Genomic DNA, 16,405 nt, shown 5'->3' with positions numbered 1-16,405 from the left:
ACCAAGCCTGATTACTGGCTGATTTTTGACAAGAATAGAAATAAAAGAAAAGAGATCTTGCACAGGCCGTCCTGTCATTAAGAGGGTAGAATGGTGGAGCCACGATAGCAATAATGAACAGATTAGAGAAGGGAAAGTAAAACACGTAAAAACGAGTGCAAGAGAAGAAGAACAGAAGGGATAGGCAGCGAAAGGGAGAAGCAGACCAACAGTGCCACAGCTTCTCCTTGAATCAGCAAGTGAAGCCACAGCATGGTTAACAACGGGCACTGTCTATTTCCAGAAGACTGTGATTTGTGGGTATCTAAACCTTGAGCAGAATCCTCTGCAAACGGAGAGAAGAGCCTTAAATGGAATTGGTACAAGAAAATACAGGACAAACACCAAAATGATGTACTAGGACAATGTTGCGCCTTGGACGTCCGAAATAAGATGAATACAAAGCATGACAAAAAGAGCAAAAAATAAGATCATACACAGACAAACCTCCAGACAGATGGAATTTATAATTACAAAGACAGAAAAGATGAAGCAGGATGAAACAGAATGAAGAGCGAGAACCAGAGACAGTCATGAAGACGGAGGCAGGGCAGAAAAAAAAAAAAAGATAGCTGAAACAAAAAAGAAATTTCCTCAGACGTGCGGCAGTGAGCAGCGATGACAACCTATTCCTCTGCATGCCCTCCTGCTCTCCATGCCAGTAGCAGAGTCTACCACCAGGTTGACCACATTCATTGCTGTCTCACAGTCTCATTATGTCAGTTGGCAGCTCGTAGTGGGGATGGTAAATACTAGAGTTTCGCGTTTCACCACACAGAGACTCAAAGCCAGGCTGATAAATGGATGTCCAGGAATGAGGCACAGTTAAACCGCAGCTGCATCAAAGAATAATAGAACTAATACTGATTTGTATTTCTCTCTTTAATCAAAATTTACCAGTCACTCTGCCACCAAGTAGCTTGCTTTGTTTGTCTATCAGCACGATAACACAAACCCTGGGATGTAACATGGACCAAGTCATTCAGTTTAGGGGCAACTTTAATTGACTGTACAGCGCTGGCTCTGGCAGAACTATGCACCCACTCTCCATTGTAAAATGTCAATGAATCAACAAAAAGGAAAAAGTAAACACTGACGGTAGGTCCTCGAGCCGAGATGCTTCATGTCTGGAATCCAGAAGGTCATATCCTGTCTCGTTGTAGATCTCCAGGTAGGAGATGTGGGTGGTATACGCCATACTGCTGTCCTGTGGAACAAAAGAATATTATATGTTCAAAATGGATTTGGGTGCATTTATATGAAAATCGCTGGCATTTATTATAAAAACTCAGTCAAGATACACTGCAATGCAGGGCCATGAAAAATACTCAACATTCTTTTAAATTTCCACTGTAAACTGCAGATCATTTGAAAGGTTATTCCAGTTATTGTTCTCTCTGGGCCCTATTTTCCCATGCGTTTGCTCAGGCTGTGGTTGTGTGAGAATGGGAATGGGAAATGGACTCTATTTATTCAGCGCCTTTCAAAGCACTTGACAGTTCTCCCATTCACACACATACTCACACACACTGATGGAAGAGGCTGCCAGGCAAGGTGTCACCCACTCATCAGGAGCTATTAGCATCAGTTTCTTATCCATGGACATTTCAACACGGTCACTGGGGGAAGTGAAGATTGAACCAGTGACCCTTTGGTTGCTAGACAGCCATTCTACCTAAAAGCTGTGCTGTAAGCACATAGAAAAATAGGACCCATCTTGGGAAAATACCAGAATTGTCCTTTAGTAGAAGGTGCTAACCTGACTGAAGCACTCGTAGAGGTATGACAATGTGCGAGGAATAATGCCACGGTCACTGTAGCGCTCGGCTCCTCCTGTGATGGTGAAAGTCTTCCCACTGCCCGTCTGGCCGTAGGCAAAGATGGTGCCATTATAGCCAGCCAATACACTGCACACAGAGACTTTCATCAGCATAAATGATTGTATGCCCATTATATGGAAGACAAACATACATTTTTTTTTGTAAAACAATAAAATATTTGTATCACTAAAAATAGAAAAGGGCCCTGGAGTAATTTTGAGAGGTATCTGTTTCTTCTTCATGTCTCTGAATACAAATTGCAAAAGTGCTAAGAAACAAAACGAAAAACTGAATCGAGTTCGTATGAACAGATTAAGACTTCCAAAACGCAGAATGCCACTGTTTTCATGCAAATGTAATCATTTTCTTGGTCATTTGCATCATGTGCCTCTTATGACATCATTATTTTAATTTGGAGGAATACAGACAAGTATACCCATAGCAGACGGCAAAAGTCTGAGTCAATGGAATGTGACACTATAAATCCACAGGAAAAGATGGAAGTAAGCAGAGAACTGCTATGGCGACAGACATCTGCCGGTAAAGAAAGAATGTCTCCGAATATGAGTGAAAGAAAAGGCCCAAACCCACTCGACTGGTGCCGGTACATTTTGGTTTGGCACTGAGCTGCCCTAGTGCACGTGCACAGGGCTGGGAAACCGCTAGTATCTCGGTCTGATGGTATGAAATGAAAATTTGAAATGAACATCTGCATGGCATTCATATGAGGTCAAAAAATGGCATAAAACTATCTGTATTCGTGGAAACAAACCAGGAAAACATAGTCAAATAACAGTGACACGTGAGCCTGGATCAAAGGTGAGCATTAAGTGTCAACTTGCACTCTGAGCTGCTAATCACGAGGAAAAGGACGTGATGTCTTTCGAAAAGAATTGAAGTAATTTTACCCTCTCTTGCTTATTCTAATACCATGATTCCCAAAATTGGGTATGCATAGTTACACACCACAGTCACGCGCCAAAAAAACTGAAGTATCCACTCAAAATCCTTCATTAAATATTAAAGGTATATATTTTCCCCATCCATTTTTCTCAGAAAGTCAGCCTACTCTTCTTCCAATAGGACCTCATCCCACATGCCTAAAGTAAGAACCAGATTATAGCCAACCAGAGTAGTGAGTAGTGCTCACAGGGTTGAGCTCCTGGTATGTCTGTTCCCTGTTTGGTCAGAAAAAATAAGGCCTTTTAGTACCCAATATGATCCCTTATTAACCTCACTCAAAGAGAAAAATGGTTGAAGCAACCCCCCCCCCCCCCACACACACACACACACACACTTATGGGAGCAACAGAAACTGTCAGAGGTACAACAGCTGTAGAGCCCTGATTGTTGAAACTATCCTCCCTGAGGTTTCTAGTACCATGTCTGTGCTAGCTTAGCCACCAGTGGCAGGAGTGCAGCTCCTGTTAACATTGAGAGAGTAGATGAATCGTGTCTTCATATAACAGGCCTGCTTCATGTTTGTTAGCAGACTTGCAAACACAGCAAAGTGGAATGTCGCATGAGTCTGGTGAGGTAGACGGGGTACACAGCATGACATTGAATGCTTCAAGGGGTACAGGACTTGAAAATGTTGAAGAACCGCTGTTCTAATGGACTTGCCAGCCCAGTTTTTGAGCAATGAGTGGGTTTCCTTTCCCGTTTCTGTGCACTTCCACACCCAGCATGAGAAGGGGAAGAGAAAAAACTTCCCGTCAGTTTGTATCAAACACTAAGTCCACTCATGAGTGTGGCGGTTACCTAGTTTGACTTGGACATCCATCGGGTGTCCATTTAATCCAGCATGAGTCATAGCAGTGATTGGCAGCCCGGAGAAAACACACAGGCACAGTGTTTAGTTTAATGTCAGTGCTAATGATGCGGCCTGGACCCTGCCCCTGAGGCTTGGGCTTTTCCCAATACTTGTTCCTGTTTACACCTCAGCTTTCATAGACATTGGCAACATGTTGTTCAGAACGTAGCTTGTTCCCCCTTTTTTGAGGAACAATATGTCCAATACAATTAATAGTGAGACTAAGCAGACCAACATACTTCTTTGAACTTGGCCAGCAGGTTTCACGACGATGTGAAATGAGATTAAATTACAGATAGAGGGTTTTATGTTGCCAGCCCAACATTATTACGCTAGCTCTACCTTTCATGGAGCTATTAACACTGGTTTGTGTTTAAACGACTGTGTTGGGGTTGAAATGACTGGTTTCAGTTACACCACAGCGGAGACGGAGACTACAGTAAACGACTTAGAGCTTTTAGTTAAACCTAAAATGCGCCAAGTATGACAGACTAACAACCAAAACAACAACCTGACAATTATTGCTATTATTTATCTTTTTGCCTTTGCCCCCATTTATCAACCTGATTGCACACCACTGATCACCCTGCTGAGGTGGTAAGGTGACTGGTCATTGCTCCACCGCCGAAAATCACGAAATACCGCATGCTACCTCCTTCACATGTGGAGTCGTCGGCTGCTTCTTCTCACCTGACCAAGTTTCACCAGAGGGATATAGCACACAGGAGGATCATAATACCCACCCCTCCGTATCCCTGTACAGGTGCCCCAACCAACCAGAGAAGGCGCTAGTGTAGCAACCAGGACACATGTCCTCATTCAGCTTCCCAACCGAGCCAGAGGCAACATGTGGAGCCAAACTAGCAACCCCTATGTTATCAGGCTACACAATAGACTGCTGTGCGACCTGGGAGCTCCAGTTGTTGCTAGCTGAGAGAACATTTCACTGATATGGAGAGTTTAGCGAGGTGACGGTGAGGACTCTGATTCAAAGGGATTCTGTTTGTGATGACTGTGACAGATGTGCTGGGACTGTGTCAATTCTCACCAAAATCATGGTTATCAGCTCAATTCACAGAGCTCAGGCTTTGAAAAAGTGCCCCTCGTAATCTCTTCCCTATCCAAACTCAGCTTTTTGTGGCATGGATATAACCCTCAAGTCTTAGCCTATTCCTGTTATTGTTTTTGAGGGCGACATATTCCAAAGGGAAATAAATTAATAACTCCATTCTTGCCTGTGTTTTAGCCGATGTGGTGAGACGGGATTTAAAAAGGTTCAAGCTTTGTGGAATTCAGAACATTCAGTGTGTAAAGGGGCGCCCTGTAGCTGACAGTTGACTAAGAAATGTCTGAGAGTGGAGACAGATTGGTCATGGCTGGACAGGCTGATGAGTGACCACCACAGGCCTTGGACCTCATAGTCATATCAAAGACTAAAAGACGCCGGGCTGCAACTGACATGGCAAGATACAGCCTGGTTATGACTGCAACTTTTCAACCTGATGCTTGCCATCTGTCACAACAAAGCAGGATCTGTTAAAGGTTGACTGGGGACAGCAACTTAATACCCAAGTCAATGAAGTCATATGAGTCAGGTCAAACACATCCAAGTCTTCAGTCAGCCAATCCAGACGTCTCACCATCTTGTTTATACATCTCCCAACAGCACAGATAATGCAAAGCATTGAGGGATTCCACAAATAACCTCTGTTGAGACTAAGAGGAGGGGGATGTTGAGGTGATGGAGGGGCTACATTGAGCCAGGAGGAACTAGGTGGCGAGAAGACGACCCTGGTTCACATCGCACAACTAACACTTGGTCACAGGACACAGTGAACACTGGCTGATCTAAAGAAACATATTCGCAGAGGGTAGAGCTCTTACAGTGGAACATGAGTATCAACCCATACCAAATACTGATCCCAGTTCAGTGTGGAAAAAAACACTTGAACTAGAAAAATAACTTTAATCAACTTTGACAGTCATCCCTCCAAACTACAGTCTTGATACTTCTGATTTCCTTGTTGGGACTTTCCCATGTTAAATTTCGCCTCATTGTTGCAATTTTTCCTGCTGTAGCTGACTAATGTCACTTATCATCAATTCTTCTTCACTGCTCTAAAACACTGTTTAATGATGATTTGCACTTTTATAGTATGAAAGTATGGGTTATACTCTGAATACTATGAGTATTGCTGTTCACGGGGTCACTGGCACTTTGATTTTTTGTAGCTAATTTAAATTAGTTATCAATTCATCATTTGGAAAGACATTGACTGCTAACTAGCATCAAGCAAAAAAGTCATATATTTGCTGGTTCCAGGCTCTTAAATGAAAGAATTTGCTGCTTTTTGTGTCTTAAGACAGAAGAGTGGAGCCTATTCGAGTGTTGGACTGCTGGAAATCAAGATTCAATGATTAACTATTGATGAAATAATTATTTTAAATCCATAAATCCATCTCAGTACAGAAATAAAAATGATTCTGAGTGACAATGGTCTTTATATAGCCAGTATAATGATCTAATATTCACATTTATGTTGAAACGTATATGCAAATGAACATAGGATACTAACTTTAACCATCATCTAAATACCATCTTTATCTCAAATGGACTATATTGTCTAAAACTTTCTATGGGAACATGTATCATACTGAATATGAATGAGTTATGCATTTGTACTCTCAAAATCTTACATCAGTAACCGTAATAACAGACCCCACTCAACCTCCGATGAGGCTGAACACTACAAACAACTAACGTGGTTGATCTGGAGGAGCAGGCTGTTCTGACCAACACGCATGACTTTTCCGAACACAGCTCAAACCAACTGCGCCGCTACAGCTTATAGTACACCTCTGTGTTGTGGTTTGAAAATGTTCTCACACTCACCATGGCAGAGTGTGCCATCTTTCCTGCCAGCTCAGCCCACTTAGTGGTTTAAGAATGTAAAGCACGCCAGAAATCACAGACACCCTCCATTTCCATCTCCGAGACAGCAGAGCTTTACTGACTTCCTGCTAGCTAGGCTGGATAAAGCCTGTGTGGCCTGACCGCCACATACATGAGCACCGCCTGGCACAGGTGGTCAACTCTTGGATTTTATGAATGTGTATGAATGAATGAATGTGTACGAATGCTGCAGTCATCAGCTGGAAAATTCACAAGACACGCACCTGTCTGCCACTGGCTTGGCGATGTTTTCAAATATCTCTTCTTGTCCTGTTGCTTGATCAAACACTTTTTGGAACCTGGACAACAGCAGCAAGGACAAAGACATGATTGCTGTGACACATCTGAATGGAAATCTGTAATTTACTTGACTACCAGCACAACAGAAAACTGTTTGCTGCTGCTACATCTCATGGCTCAAAGCAGCACAGAATAAGAACAAAGAGCAGTCTTTTTAATTCCTCGAGCGGATTAAGAAGAGTTTAGTCATTCTGTTTTTAAAAACAGTCTCAAGCCACCATGTTTTAGCCTTCAGAAATTTGAGAGAGATGTGAGAGGAATCCGCCCAGGAAGGTTGTTAAATGTGGAAATTTTATTTCTATAAGGGCACAAGGGAACCTCCGCAAGCTATTATAAGACTCTGTGGTTTACAAAGGCTCTGAGTGTCCACTGCTGTCTGACTCCCTTACTGTGAATTTAGAGCTTGGAAGTGTGGCATGGGCCCTGCCCAGAGAGTATATAAGGCTGCAGCTTTCATCGCCAGCGTTACACAGATGTTCTGGCTCTGCAATGACAGAACTGGTGCATGAATTATTCATGGATAAGGTTCTTATGCAACCTAGAGGGCTTCAGTTCTGGTGGGCAGCACACCTTCTACTTTCATAAGCTTATTCACGCTAACTTGTCACAGCGCTCTTACAACTAAACAAAATCAAGGCAAAGTGAGGTGAAATTCTTTGTTTTTCTAATAAACAAGAGAGAGGGGAGGGTTTTATTTTGATGCTTTGTACTTGTTCGTCAGCCAGTTTTGATAGCAAAATGAAGATACTACATGTCAACTGCATGGACTGACAGTACTTCCTTTATAATTTACGCGTAGCTCTGTTAGCATTACAGTCACTTCATGAACATTTCATGTTGTCAGGTTGTCCGTTCTCTCTATTCTCGCTATCAAAATATCTCAGAAACGCCTTGAGGATGTTCTTTCAAATGCAGCACAAACATCCACCTTGACTCAAGGATGAGACGAAAATGTTTCAGCGGTCGGAGGTCAAACTCACTGTGACAGGCACACCTCACAAAGGCATCCAACTGCAACGCAATATTTCTAGCTATAAATAAACGGATATTTGGACAAAATACAGCAGAAGTTGTTCTAATGGTGACGGTGAACTTTATTCCCAAGTTTACTGTAACAAAGATAGAAAGCTTTTACAGTGGGCTTTTCATATGTCCCCAAAGCTTGAATTTACTTGAGACAAATTTGTCAGTTGTTTTAGGATTATTAAGCAATTTTTAACATTTTAAACACTTGAAGCTCTCAGTCACATCTTCACCTGAACTTGAAGCACTCCCTCTTGTTGTTGACAAAGCCATCAGCCACGTCCCGGGGCACCACAAACTCCAGAGAAGCACTTTTAGGCTCCTCGTTGTCCACAGAATACACCTGAGGGAGCCAGAGACAACAGCAGAGTCACGGGTCTTGGACAGCTGATCAACTATAGGCGACGCTTTGGTCTAAATACTGCTTACACAGTAATCTATTGCATGTTCTTTGAAGTGTATAGTATGTGGTACCATACATTCAGCCCAATTCAAACACAAAGACAACACACCATGTTCAGACTAAAATATAGGCTTGGCTGCTTGTGGTGTGGATATTGCCGATTCCAAAATGAAAAGATAGAATTCATGAAGCATACATCCTGTGGAAAGCAACAGAAACAGACAAGAAATCACGATTGGAGTGCAGCTCTGCTTACTGAAGCAAAAGTCGTGCCTAAAGGGGCCGCAAGAAAAAGTGCAGAGCATTGAACCGATGTAGATTGTAGTTCTAGCAGTGGCTGGCATTTAAAAAGAGGTTGACTTGGTCAATCTGAACACACTCTGTTTCTCATCTTCGACATATGCTCTGGCAAATGTTCTCAAAAGGCACTGATGCAATTACAAGTCTCCCGGGTTTGGGGAGTAAAAGATAAGACTAAATGATTGGATTGTTTTCAGTGTCACCCTGCCTGTAGTCTCGCCTTTTCGCCAACACCGCTGTGTTTGCCTTCACATGGACATGAGCAGAGCCTCCAGGGACGAAGCCGTGCTCATTTCATTTTCGTAGACATTGTCAGTGCAAGCTGAAGTGCCACAGAAACCCTCGGTATAATTAGATTATTCCTTCCACCAGCTGCTGTGCTCAGAACAAACTGGATTTTAGGGAGAAGAAAGTACTTTGCCTGAAGCGTTCCTGATACTAACCGGCTTTGTCTTTCTTTCTTCTTCTTCTTTTTTTTTTTTTTTTTTACAGTTGTGCTCAATAAAGACAGCTCTTATCTGCTAGTAGGTCAGTGTGTGTGTGTGTGTGTGTGTGTGTGTGTGCTGGAAATAACCAGTACTTCATATTGGTGTACAAGATTGCAACTGTTTGGCATGAATCCAAATTACAACTGGCTCAGTGTGTTTCAACTTGATAAGTGTGATGCAAATATGTCGAGTGTTTGCTTCAGCTTTTCTGACTCTTGCATGCTTAAAATTAAAGCCCACCCGATTGAATGATCATATCAAATTAGTATGTTTGTTTAATCTGGAATATTGAAACAGCACAAAAAGTACAAGGTATTTCATCAGTTAAATGTAGTAATTAAAGTCCAATCGCTCACAGTATTTGATAAACCATAATATATGTGTATAGTGGATAATCAAATCAACTTAACTGTGCTAAATGCTGAGAAAAAGCCCATATCTGAAAAATGATTGTCCAATAGGAGTTAATTTAAAACATGGTGGCCAAGAAATAATAATAATAATAATAATAATAATAATAATAATAATAATAATAATAATAATAATAACGAACATTGTAAACTCTTCCCTCTTTCCTTGTTCAGCTTAAAAATGTTGTGCTGCTCTAAAAAAAAAAAAAAATTCAACAAACTTTTAATAAGGTGTTACTCCATGTTTCTAAATTTATTGCAAGTTTTATGGGGCCAATGGCATAAGGGAGCAATATCACAGTACACATTTCTACATGTAATGGCAGGAAAGTCAAGGGTGTTACTAAAGCAATGATAACATTACCTTCCCTCTGCCAAATTCAGGGCACTGACACTGACTTGGGCATGATACATTTTTGAATGATTTATTAGGACATTAACCGGAATGAAGTTAACTCATCGTGTTGCCATCCACTTGTTGCTAGCAAGGTGTTTTGTTTACTTTCCAGAAAACCAGCTGCTAGTTCTACACTGTCCAGACACGATGTACATGGGCAAGTAAAACTTCATCCATCACTCCATCTGCGTATGTTTGTCAGAGACGTTCACAAAAGACCTCAGGTCATCAGAGAAGGTGCATTTAAGTAGACGAAGTTAGCTTATAGCCAATTTCCATAAGCATTCTCTGGGCTGGCAGTCATAGTAGTGGGGAAAGTAGTGAAAAAGTTCTGGAGAGTACGTTCTGTGCGATGTGAACACAACTTTTAACAGCTCGCACCTGCTTTTATTTACACAATGTTGGACATGAATGTGACAATGAGCGCAGACCAGCAGATTTGTAATTTGTGGCGTCGTTGTTGTGATGCTAGCAAGCTAAACAACCGTCATTAAACGTCATTTCCCATTTTTAATTTGACTAAGTGGAGTATTTGCGTTCAACTTACCGCCGTATTTTTCCTCGTAGGTCTAATACGGGCAAATATCTGTATCGTCTTTTTCACCATTTTTAATTTTTCTGCCTACAAACACAACAGGTATGCTAGCAAACGTCAGCTAGCGGTGGTGCCCGTGCTGCGCGGTTTGTTGTAGGTGGTTGCTAGGCGACGACAGTCACGAGGGGTTAAGGACAAAGATGTTATTGAGATGAAGATGATTCACTGGACTGAAACTAGGTTGTTTTGCTTATGTTTCACGGCGTGTGTGTGTGTGTGTGTGTGTGTGTGTGTGTGTGTGTGTGTGTGTGTGTGTGAGAGAGAGAGAGAGAGAGAGAGAGAGAGAGAGAGAGAGAAAAAGTAAATCAGTAATTCATTCACTTCTTTTCTATTTTCATCACTTGTTTATCACTATTCACTGCCAACTAGCAGGTGTTTGTGTATCCAAGACAAAAGGTCGGCCGGTTCAGTGATTCATTCCGTGGGTATATTGACAGTGTACTCAGGACTGTGGGTACTTCCCACACGATAGGCCAATGGCAGTTCTCAGAATGCAAATAGGTGCAACCACAACTGCCAGATGCGACGGTTCTAAATCAATATAGGCCAAAAAAAGAGTTGAGAGTTATAAGTGGTGATCATGTAGAGCAGGTACGAAATAATAAAAAAAAAACTAAAATACAAATAAAATACAGATTACCAAAAGTAGCAGCAAATCATAGTATGTGCCCAACTTTTCTTTGATCTACCACAAACCTAAATTCTATGTTCTGAAAATGAAAGATTAGAAGAAGCAGAGTGTGTTAAAATGAGGAATGAGAGAAACCAGATTGCAGGATTTTTCTTTTTCTTTTTTTTTTTTTAAGTGCATGTATGGCCGTGTGCATAAATCAGGGCCAAGTGGGGGTGCAAATACCCTGTGGAATGCAACGGGCTCCTTTATGGACCTTCGTCTTCTGTTACAAGCTCACACATACACACACACACACACACACACACACACACACACATGTAAATACATCATATTACACTTACTGATGTGTACAGTAGCTTATGTGGTTGAGGATGACTGGAAGATGGATTCAACTATATATCACCGGTAAAATGGAGCTGGGAAAGGTTAAAAGTACAGCTGCTTATGTAAGGAGGAAGAGGAGCAGCGCTCTCATAGAAACTCATACATTCACTTATCAGCTGATTTACTCTGAGCCATATGTCTTGTGTTGTGAGGTCGGGGTTTGGGGGGGAGGGGGGTGGGGTCAACCCTGTCTCCAGTTTCAGTATATGTGTGTCATGCTGGTTCTGGTATTTTACCTGAACCCTGGATGTCCTCCAAATGTAGTCAACCAGGAGGTCCGCACTCCCCACAGAACACTAGTTGTGTTGTCTGTTGTTTTCTGTGGCGTTGCTGTGCTTGATTACTCATTCGTGTAACTTACAGAGGCAGTTTGCTTGTCTTGAGTAGATTATAAAGACAAGATAATCCAGTTTTAGTTGCCAACAAGTACATTTCCTGTTTATACAGCAGCAAAGAAAGGGTTAATCTAGAGCATCGACAACATAATCAATAAAGAAAATTAACTTAAATAGGATTTGCTGACGAGACTTCATAAAAAAATCTGTATTTCTCGGGATTATATGCCAAAGTAATGTTGGCATTTTAGAACATTTTGTCACTTGACACCATTTTAGCTGGCGTCTCTCAACACACTGTGCCGTGAGCGCCCTCTAGTGCCCTCAAGTTGATGCTAATGTGCCGCATGGGATATTGTGTTTTAAATGACAATGAATACGCACGTTAATTGTGTTTAAACCGTAAAAAAAAAAAAAAAAAAGCTTATGAGAAACATTTAATTGATACATTAATCGTTCTAAAGTGTCAAACTTCAAACATCACCCATTGGAGATGGTGTAGCGTATGGGGTTAGCATTGCAGCTTTACTCATGTACCAAAAAGAAAAGAAAGGGGAAAAAGTACATTTGTGCGTAGATGTTTTTTTTCTTTCCAATGGGCCCTTGAGGGTGTGACTCGTTGCGCTTGAAACGGAAAAGGTTGAGAACCCCTGGTCCTAGCGATGTTGGTGGCCAGCTGCATGCCTGCAAGGTTATCTGCCCACACAGAGACGTATCTGAGTGGACTGTGGGGGAAACCAAGAGGACGGCATGTGCTTCACGTGTTCCCTCAATGGTGTAACATGCAGCCCTGCATTCCTCCGTGTCAGCCTGTGTGTTTGGGATATTTGGTGTTATGCAGTGGACAATGACTCTGTGAGGAGACCATTCAGCCTTTCAGAGGACTATTGCTGACATGTTGGAGCTCACATGTAAATTAACGCATGGCTGCACAAATGCTGTGCTAGCAGAACGCCACAGCAATGAGACAACTTCAAAGCAGCCTTTTTTTTCCCTTTTTTTTTTTACAGGTTTGGCAGCATACTGGAAGCCACAGCTCTCTGGTGACAAAATGAGCACAGTGACGGGAACTCAGTGATTTTATAATGTAGCAATGATGATCTACTTGTGTGACTGGTACAGATTTGAAAGCACCTTTTCCTGCAAAACATGTTGCACGAGATGATTCCAGTGTTGCAGCTGATACCTGTGGCGTGTTTAGACAAACAAACCACCAGGCATTTGGCTCATTTTGCTGAGTTTTCAAGCTGCAACTGGCTGCTACGGCGAGATCCTCTGAGCCACGTGTTTCGAGCGCGGACGCACGCTTTTCTCTCTTTTGTCATTAAAGGTACAACCCCTTGATCGTCTTCGGTAATTACCCCATTTGCCTGACTTCACTTTCACAAAAGTAATGCCTCCAAGCTGCCTTTGCCCAGCAGTTCCATGAGCTTTGGGTAGAGTGCCCCTAAAAATGTGTAACTGCTTTCACCATGTGTTGATCCAATAACTGAATCCTCTGCATCCTGAATCCTGTCCACGTTCTAACCAGCTCCACACACGATGAACCACAAGCATTCCAGTGGGAACAATATCTGGAATATTGCTCAATGTATCTTTACAATACATAGTATTTCAGGGAAATAGGAACCTTATGTTGACAATTAGCATGGCTACTGAAACCATGTCAGCTGCTGCCTTTTGTTTCATGAAGTATGAAAAACACAACGTCAATATGACTTTTATCGCATCGCAGCCATGACACACAATATCACAATGTTTAATATTGATAACATGATATCTGGTCTGAGCCTTTCATAAAGAGTCTATGGTTTCCGCTTTGACTCGACAGAGTAGGCAGACTTGCAGTAAACACCAACCAAGGGCTGGACTGGACTTGTTGGGGAAATGTGCACTCTTTTTTTTTTTTTTTTTTTTTTTAATATCCTGTTTCAGTCTATGTGTTGTCTTTAGCTTTAGCTGACATAGCTGAGGTTTCACTCCACTCTACTGTGCTCCAAAGCATGGCATCAAACTTCAAAACTGGATGCCATTTTTACTCCCACAAACACTTTTCTTTTGAGTCTCTCATGCATACCGACCACAAGAAATTCCTTCCGTTGACAAATTAACAGCCATCACTCAAGTTCTTAATTTAATCTAACGCTTTCATCTTTCCTGCAGTGAGTTAACATGAATATCCAGTGGCGGTGTCTCAGTGCGGATGATGATCATCTGTCCTGACGTTTGTGCACATGCATAATTGATTCTGAAGTGGCTGTGACACTGCGAAGATACTGAAACAGATAAAGGCCGCTTCCTGCAGTAAGTTTCAAAACTTGAGGCAAAAACAAGCTGTGATTCAGCAGCAAAGAGGAAAACCAGTTTTTTCAGTCGTCTTTGCCAGCATTCGACACCTTTGTCTCATAAGAGCTGGCCTGGCAGTTCATCAGATAGGTGTGCTCCCTGCGAGGAGTGCTGACAGTGCCCTCTGACACACCGGTTGTGGTGGTGTTTGGATGTTTGCAAGCTGACCTGCTACCCACTTCAGCTCAGTACAGCAGGATCAAACATGCTGTCTGTGACAGGCAGAGCTGATAATCTGACAGCCACTCAGAGAGGAGGAGGCAGAAACGGTCCCTTTAACTATCCAGATGATCTTGAACCGTTCTGGACAGAGATATACAGCGAAAACTCCCATTTTTCATCTTGAGAAGCTCTGCCAGGAAACAGAAATGTTAGAGCCTGAGCGTGAAGGTGCTTGTGAAAGTGCCAAAGGGTTCCTGCTTGATGAATAGGGAACTTTTCCGTGTGTGTGTGTGTGTGTGTGTGGATTATTGATTCGTACAGGAATGAGTGTTAAAACCTGGAAAACAGTAAGAAACCTTGGTTCTGTCATGTCAAAGTTGATTTTGTGAATGGGTTTTCAGTTGAATGCCTTAAATAAGTTTGTGGTTAACTCAAATTTTAAAAAGTGCATAAAATACACAAGCAAATTGTCAGAAGTGAATTTCAAATTGAATCTATTCAAAAACAGCAGTTGCTTGCAAGTGACTAATCAAGACCTCAGGGTTTCTCACACAGAATAAATGTCATCCCAGTGTTGTGAGCCCACTCCAATGCACGCTAATACACGTGCACTAGAGCAGCACAGTAAGAAGCTAATGAATCAACCAATTAGCTACGCACCTTGTTTTAGTGTTGTTCCCCTGACTAAAGTGGCGGGTCGCCGTCAGGAAGCCTTCCTGACATTTAACTGATGCTTGCCACCAGCCATGAGTCGGTGGCTAAGCTAAGTAAGCTAGTGGAAACCAGCTGTTCTCCTATTGCAGTTATAAGGTCCAAGACCGGCTGGGGAACAACACCGATGTGTAGAAGCATCCGTTGTGTGGTTCATTCATAGCATAACATTAGCTTTGCAATAAAGATTGTCTTAGGATGTTCATAAACTCTCCCAAATTACCAAAGAGGTCAGACCTGGTAAAAACATCAAATTTCTGCAAGTGTTGGGCTTGAGGTAAGGCCAGGAGGCTCCATGGCATCCCCAGACTCATGCTGGGACTGGGGGTCTTTGACGTTGATAGGATTCTGTTATATTTTGCCTGGTAAGACATTTACATCCGCACCCACAGTCAAACTTGTAAATATTTCTGTTTGATGTCTGGCGGGCTTGGTCGTGGGCGACACCTCTATGACCTTCACCATGCTGGCACATTTTTGTCGCGTGAAACCTGGAGCACATCAGTACCTGTGAGCATTACATAAATATACACAGATTGCTACTGTTAAGCTGAACATTGTTTGTACACACCCGGTCCAGCAGGCTGTAAACATGGTGTGCTCCATACTTCCTGGTTAATCAATCCCTCATGGGGGCGTCTTGGTGTTCCTTTCAAACAGAGCGGTTTTTTGATTTGGCTCGGCCAATATTACAGAGTAGAGAAAGATGATGCTTCACTAAAACAGCTGCCTCTCAGTGGCTTAGTGGTTAGGGTTAGATAGATTCCATAGAATGATATGTTGCTGTGTGTGTGTGTGTGTGTGTGTGTGTGTGTGTGTGTGTGTGTGTGTGTGTGTGTGTGTGTGTGTTGTCCCAGCTTGAGCTAAGGGGGTCTGCATGTTGAGAGAATTCCAAGATGGAACTGAAAGGATGATCAGGCTTCTGCTGCTTTGGAACCTCTCCAACAGAGCTCTATAATCCACCAGGAGTCCTTACACATCCAATAAAACAAGGAATCTCCGTCTGTATGCAGAAGAGTCCCAGAGATCTTCTGATGTCACACAACTCATAGCCCCGCCCCTCAAACAGGCACTGCACTCGTGCAGGGAGTATGGAAATACGGGTGTGTATGGAAAACCATGTTGATAACCATTAAATATAGACGCACAACTAAATGGATGCACATATGACCACACCCTCAGTCCTCGCCAGTTCTCAGTGTCTCAGCAACATGGGATACGGCCGCAGTAACATTTGTATCCGCCACATTTACACAGCTATATCCAGCCCCTCTGGGAAATTGTTGATTGTT

At 42.4% G+C, this 16,405-nt stretch overlaps 1 protein-coding gene across 4 annotated transcripts in view; it reads right to left on the bottom strand.

Moving 5' to 3' along the window:
* kif6 (kinesin family member 6) overlaps positions 1 to 10,645 on the bottom strand; it is a 55,275-nt gene extending 44,630 nt beyond the window's left edge. For 3 of the 4 annotated variants that reach the window (XR_015109745.1, XM_086182506.1, XM_086182508.1), the window contains exons 1-5: positions 10,494 to 10,645; positions 8,182 to 8,291; positions 6,850 to 6,924; positions 1,799 to 1,946; positions 1,137 to 1,246 (exon numbers count right to left, since the gene is read on the bottom strand). Coding sequence is in view for 3 of the 4 variants with exons in the window: in XM_086182506.1 (XP_086038632.1) it covers positions 1,137 to 1,246; positions 1,799 to 1,946; positions 6,850 to 6,924; positions 8,182 to 8,291; positions 10,494 to 10,553 (503 nt within the window). In the remaining variant the exon portion in view is untranslated. Of the gene's footprint in view, positions 1 to 1,136; positions 1,247 to 1,798; positions 1,947 to 6,849; positions 6,925 to 7,314; positions 7,407 to 8,181; positions 8,292 to 10,493 lie in introns of those variants that run through there. The other variant, XM_086182507.1, reaches the window with a different exon arrangement.
* Positions 10,646 to 16,405: the final 5,760 nt, after the last annotated feature.

This window comes from Aulostomus chinensis, chromosome 17, assembly GCF_037954235.1.
Source record: "Aulostomus chinensis isolate RoL2024-O1b breed Wild chromosome 17, RoL_Achi_v1.0, whole genome shotgun sequence".
Lineage (NCBI taxonomy): Eukaryota > Metazoa > Chordata > Actinopteri > Syngnathiformes > Aulostomidae > Aulostomus > Aulostomus chinensis.
Note: the sequence above shows the minus strand (reverse complement) of the source record. Positions and strands in the feature narration are given on the sequence as shown.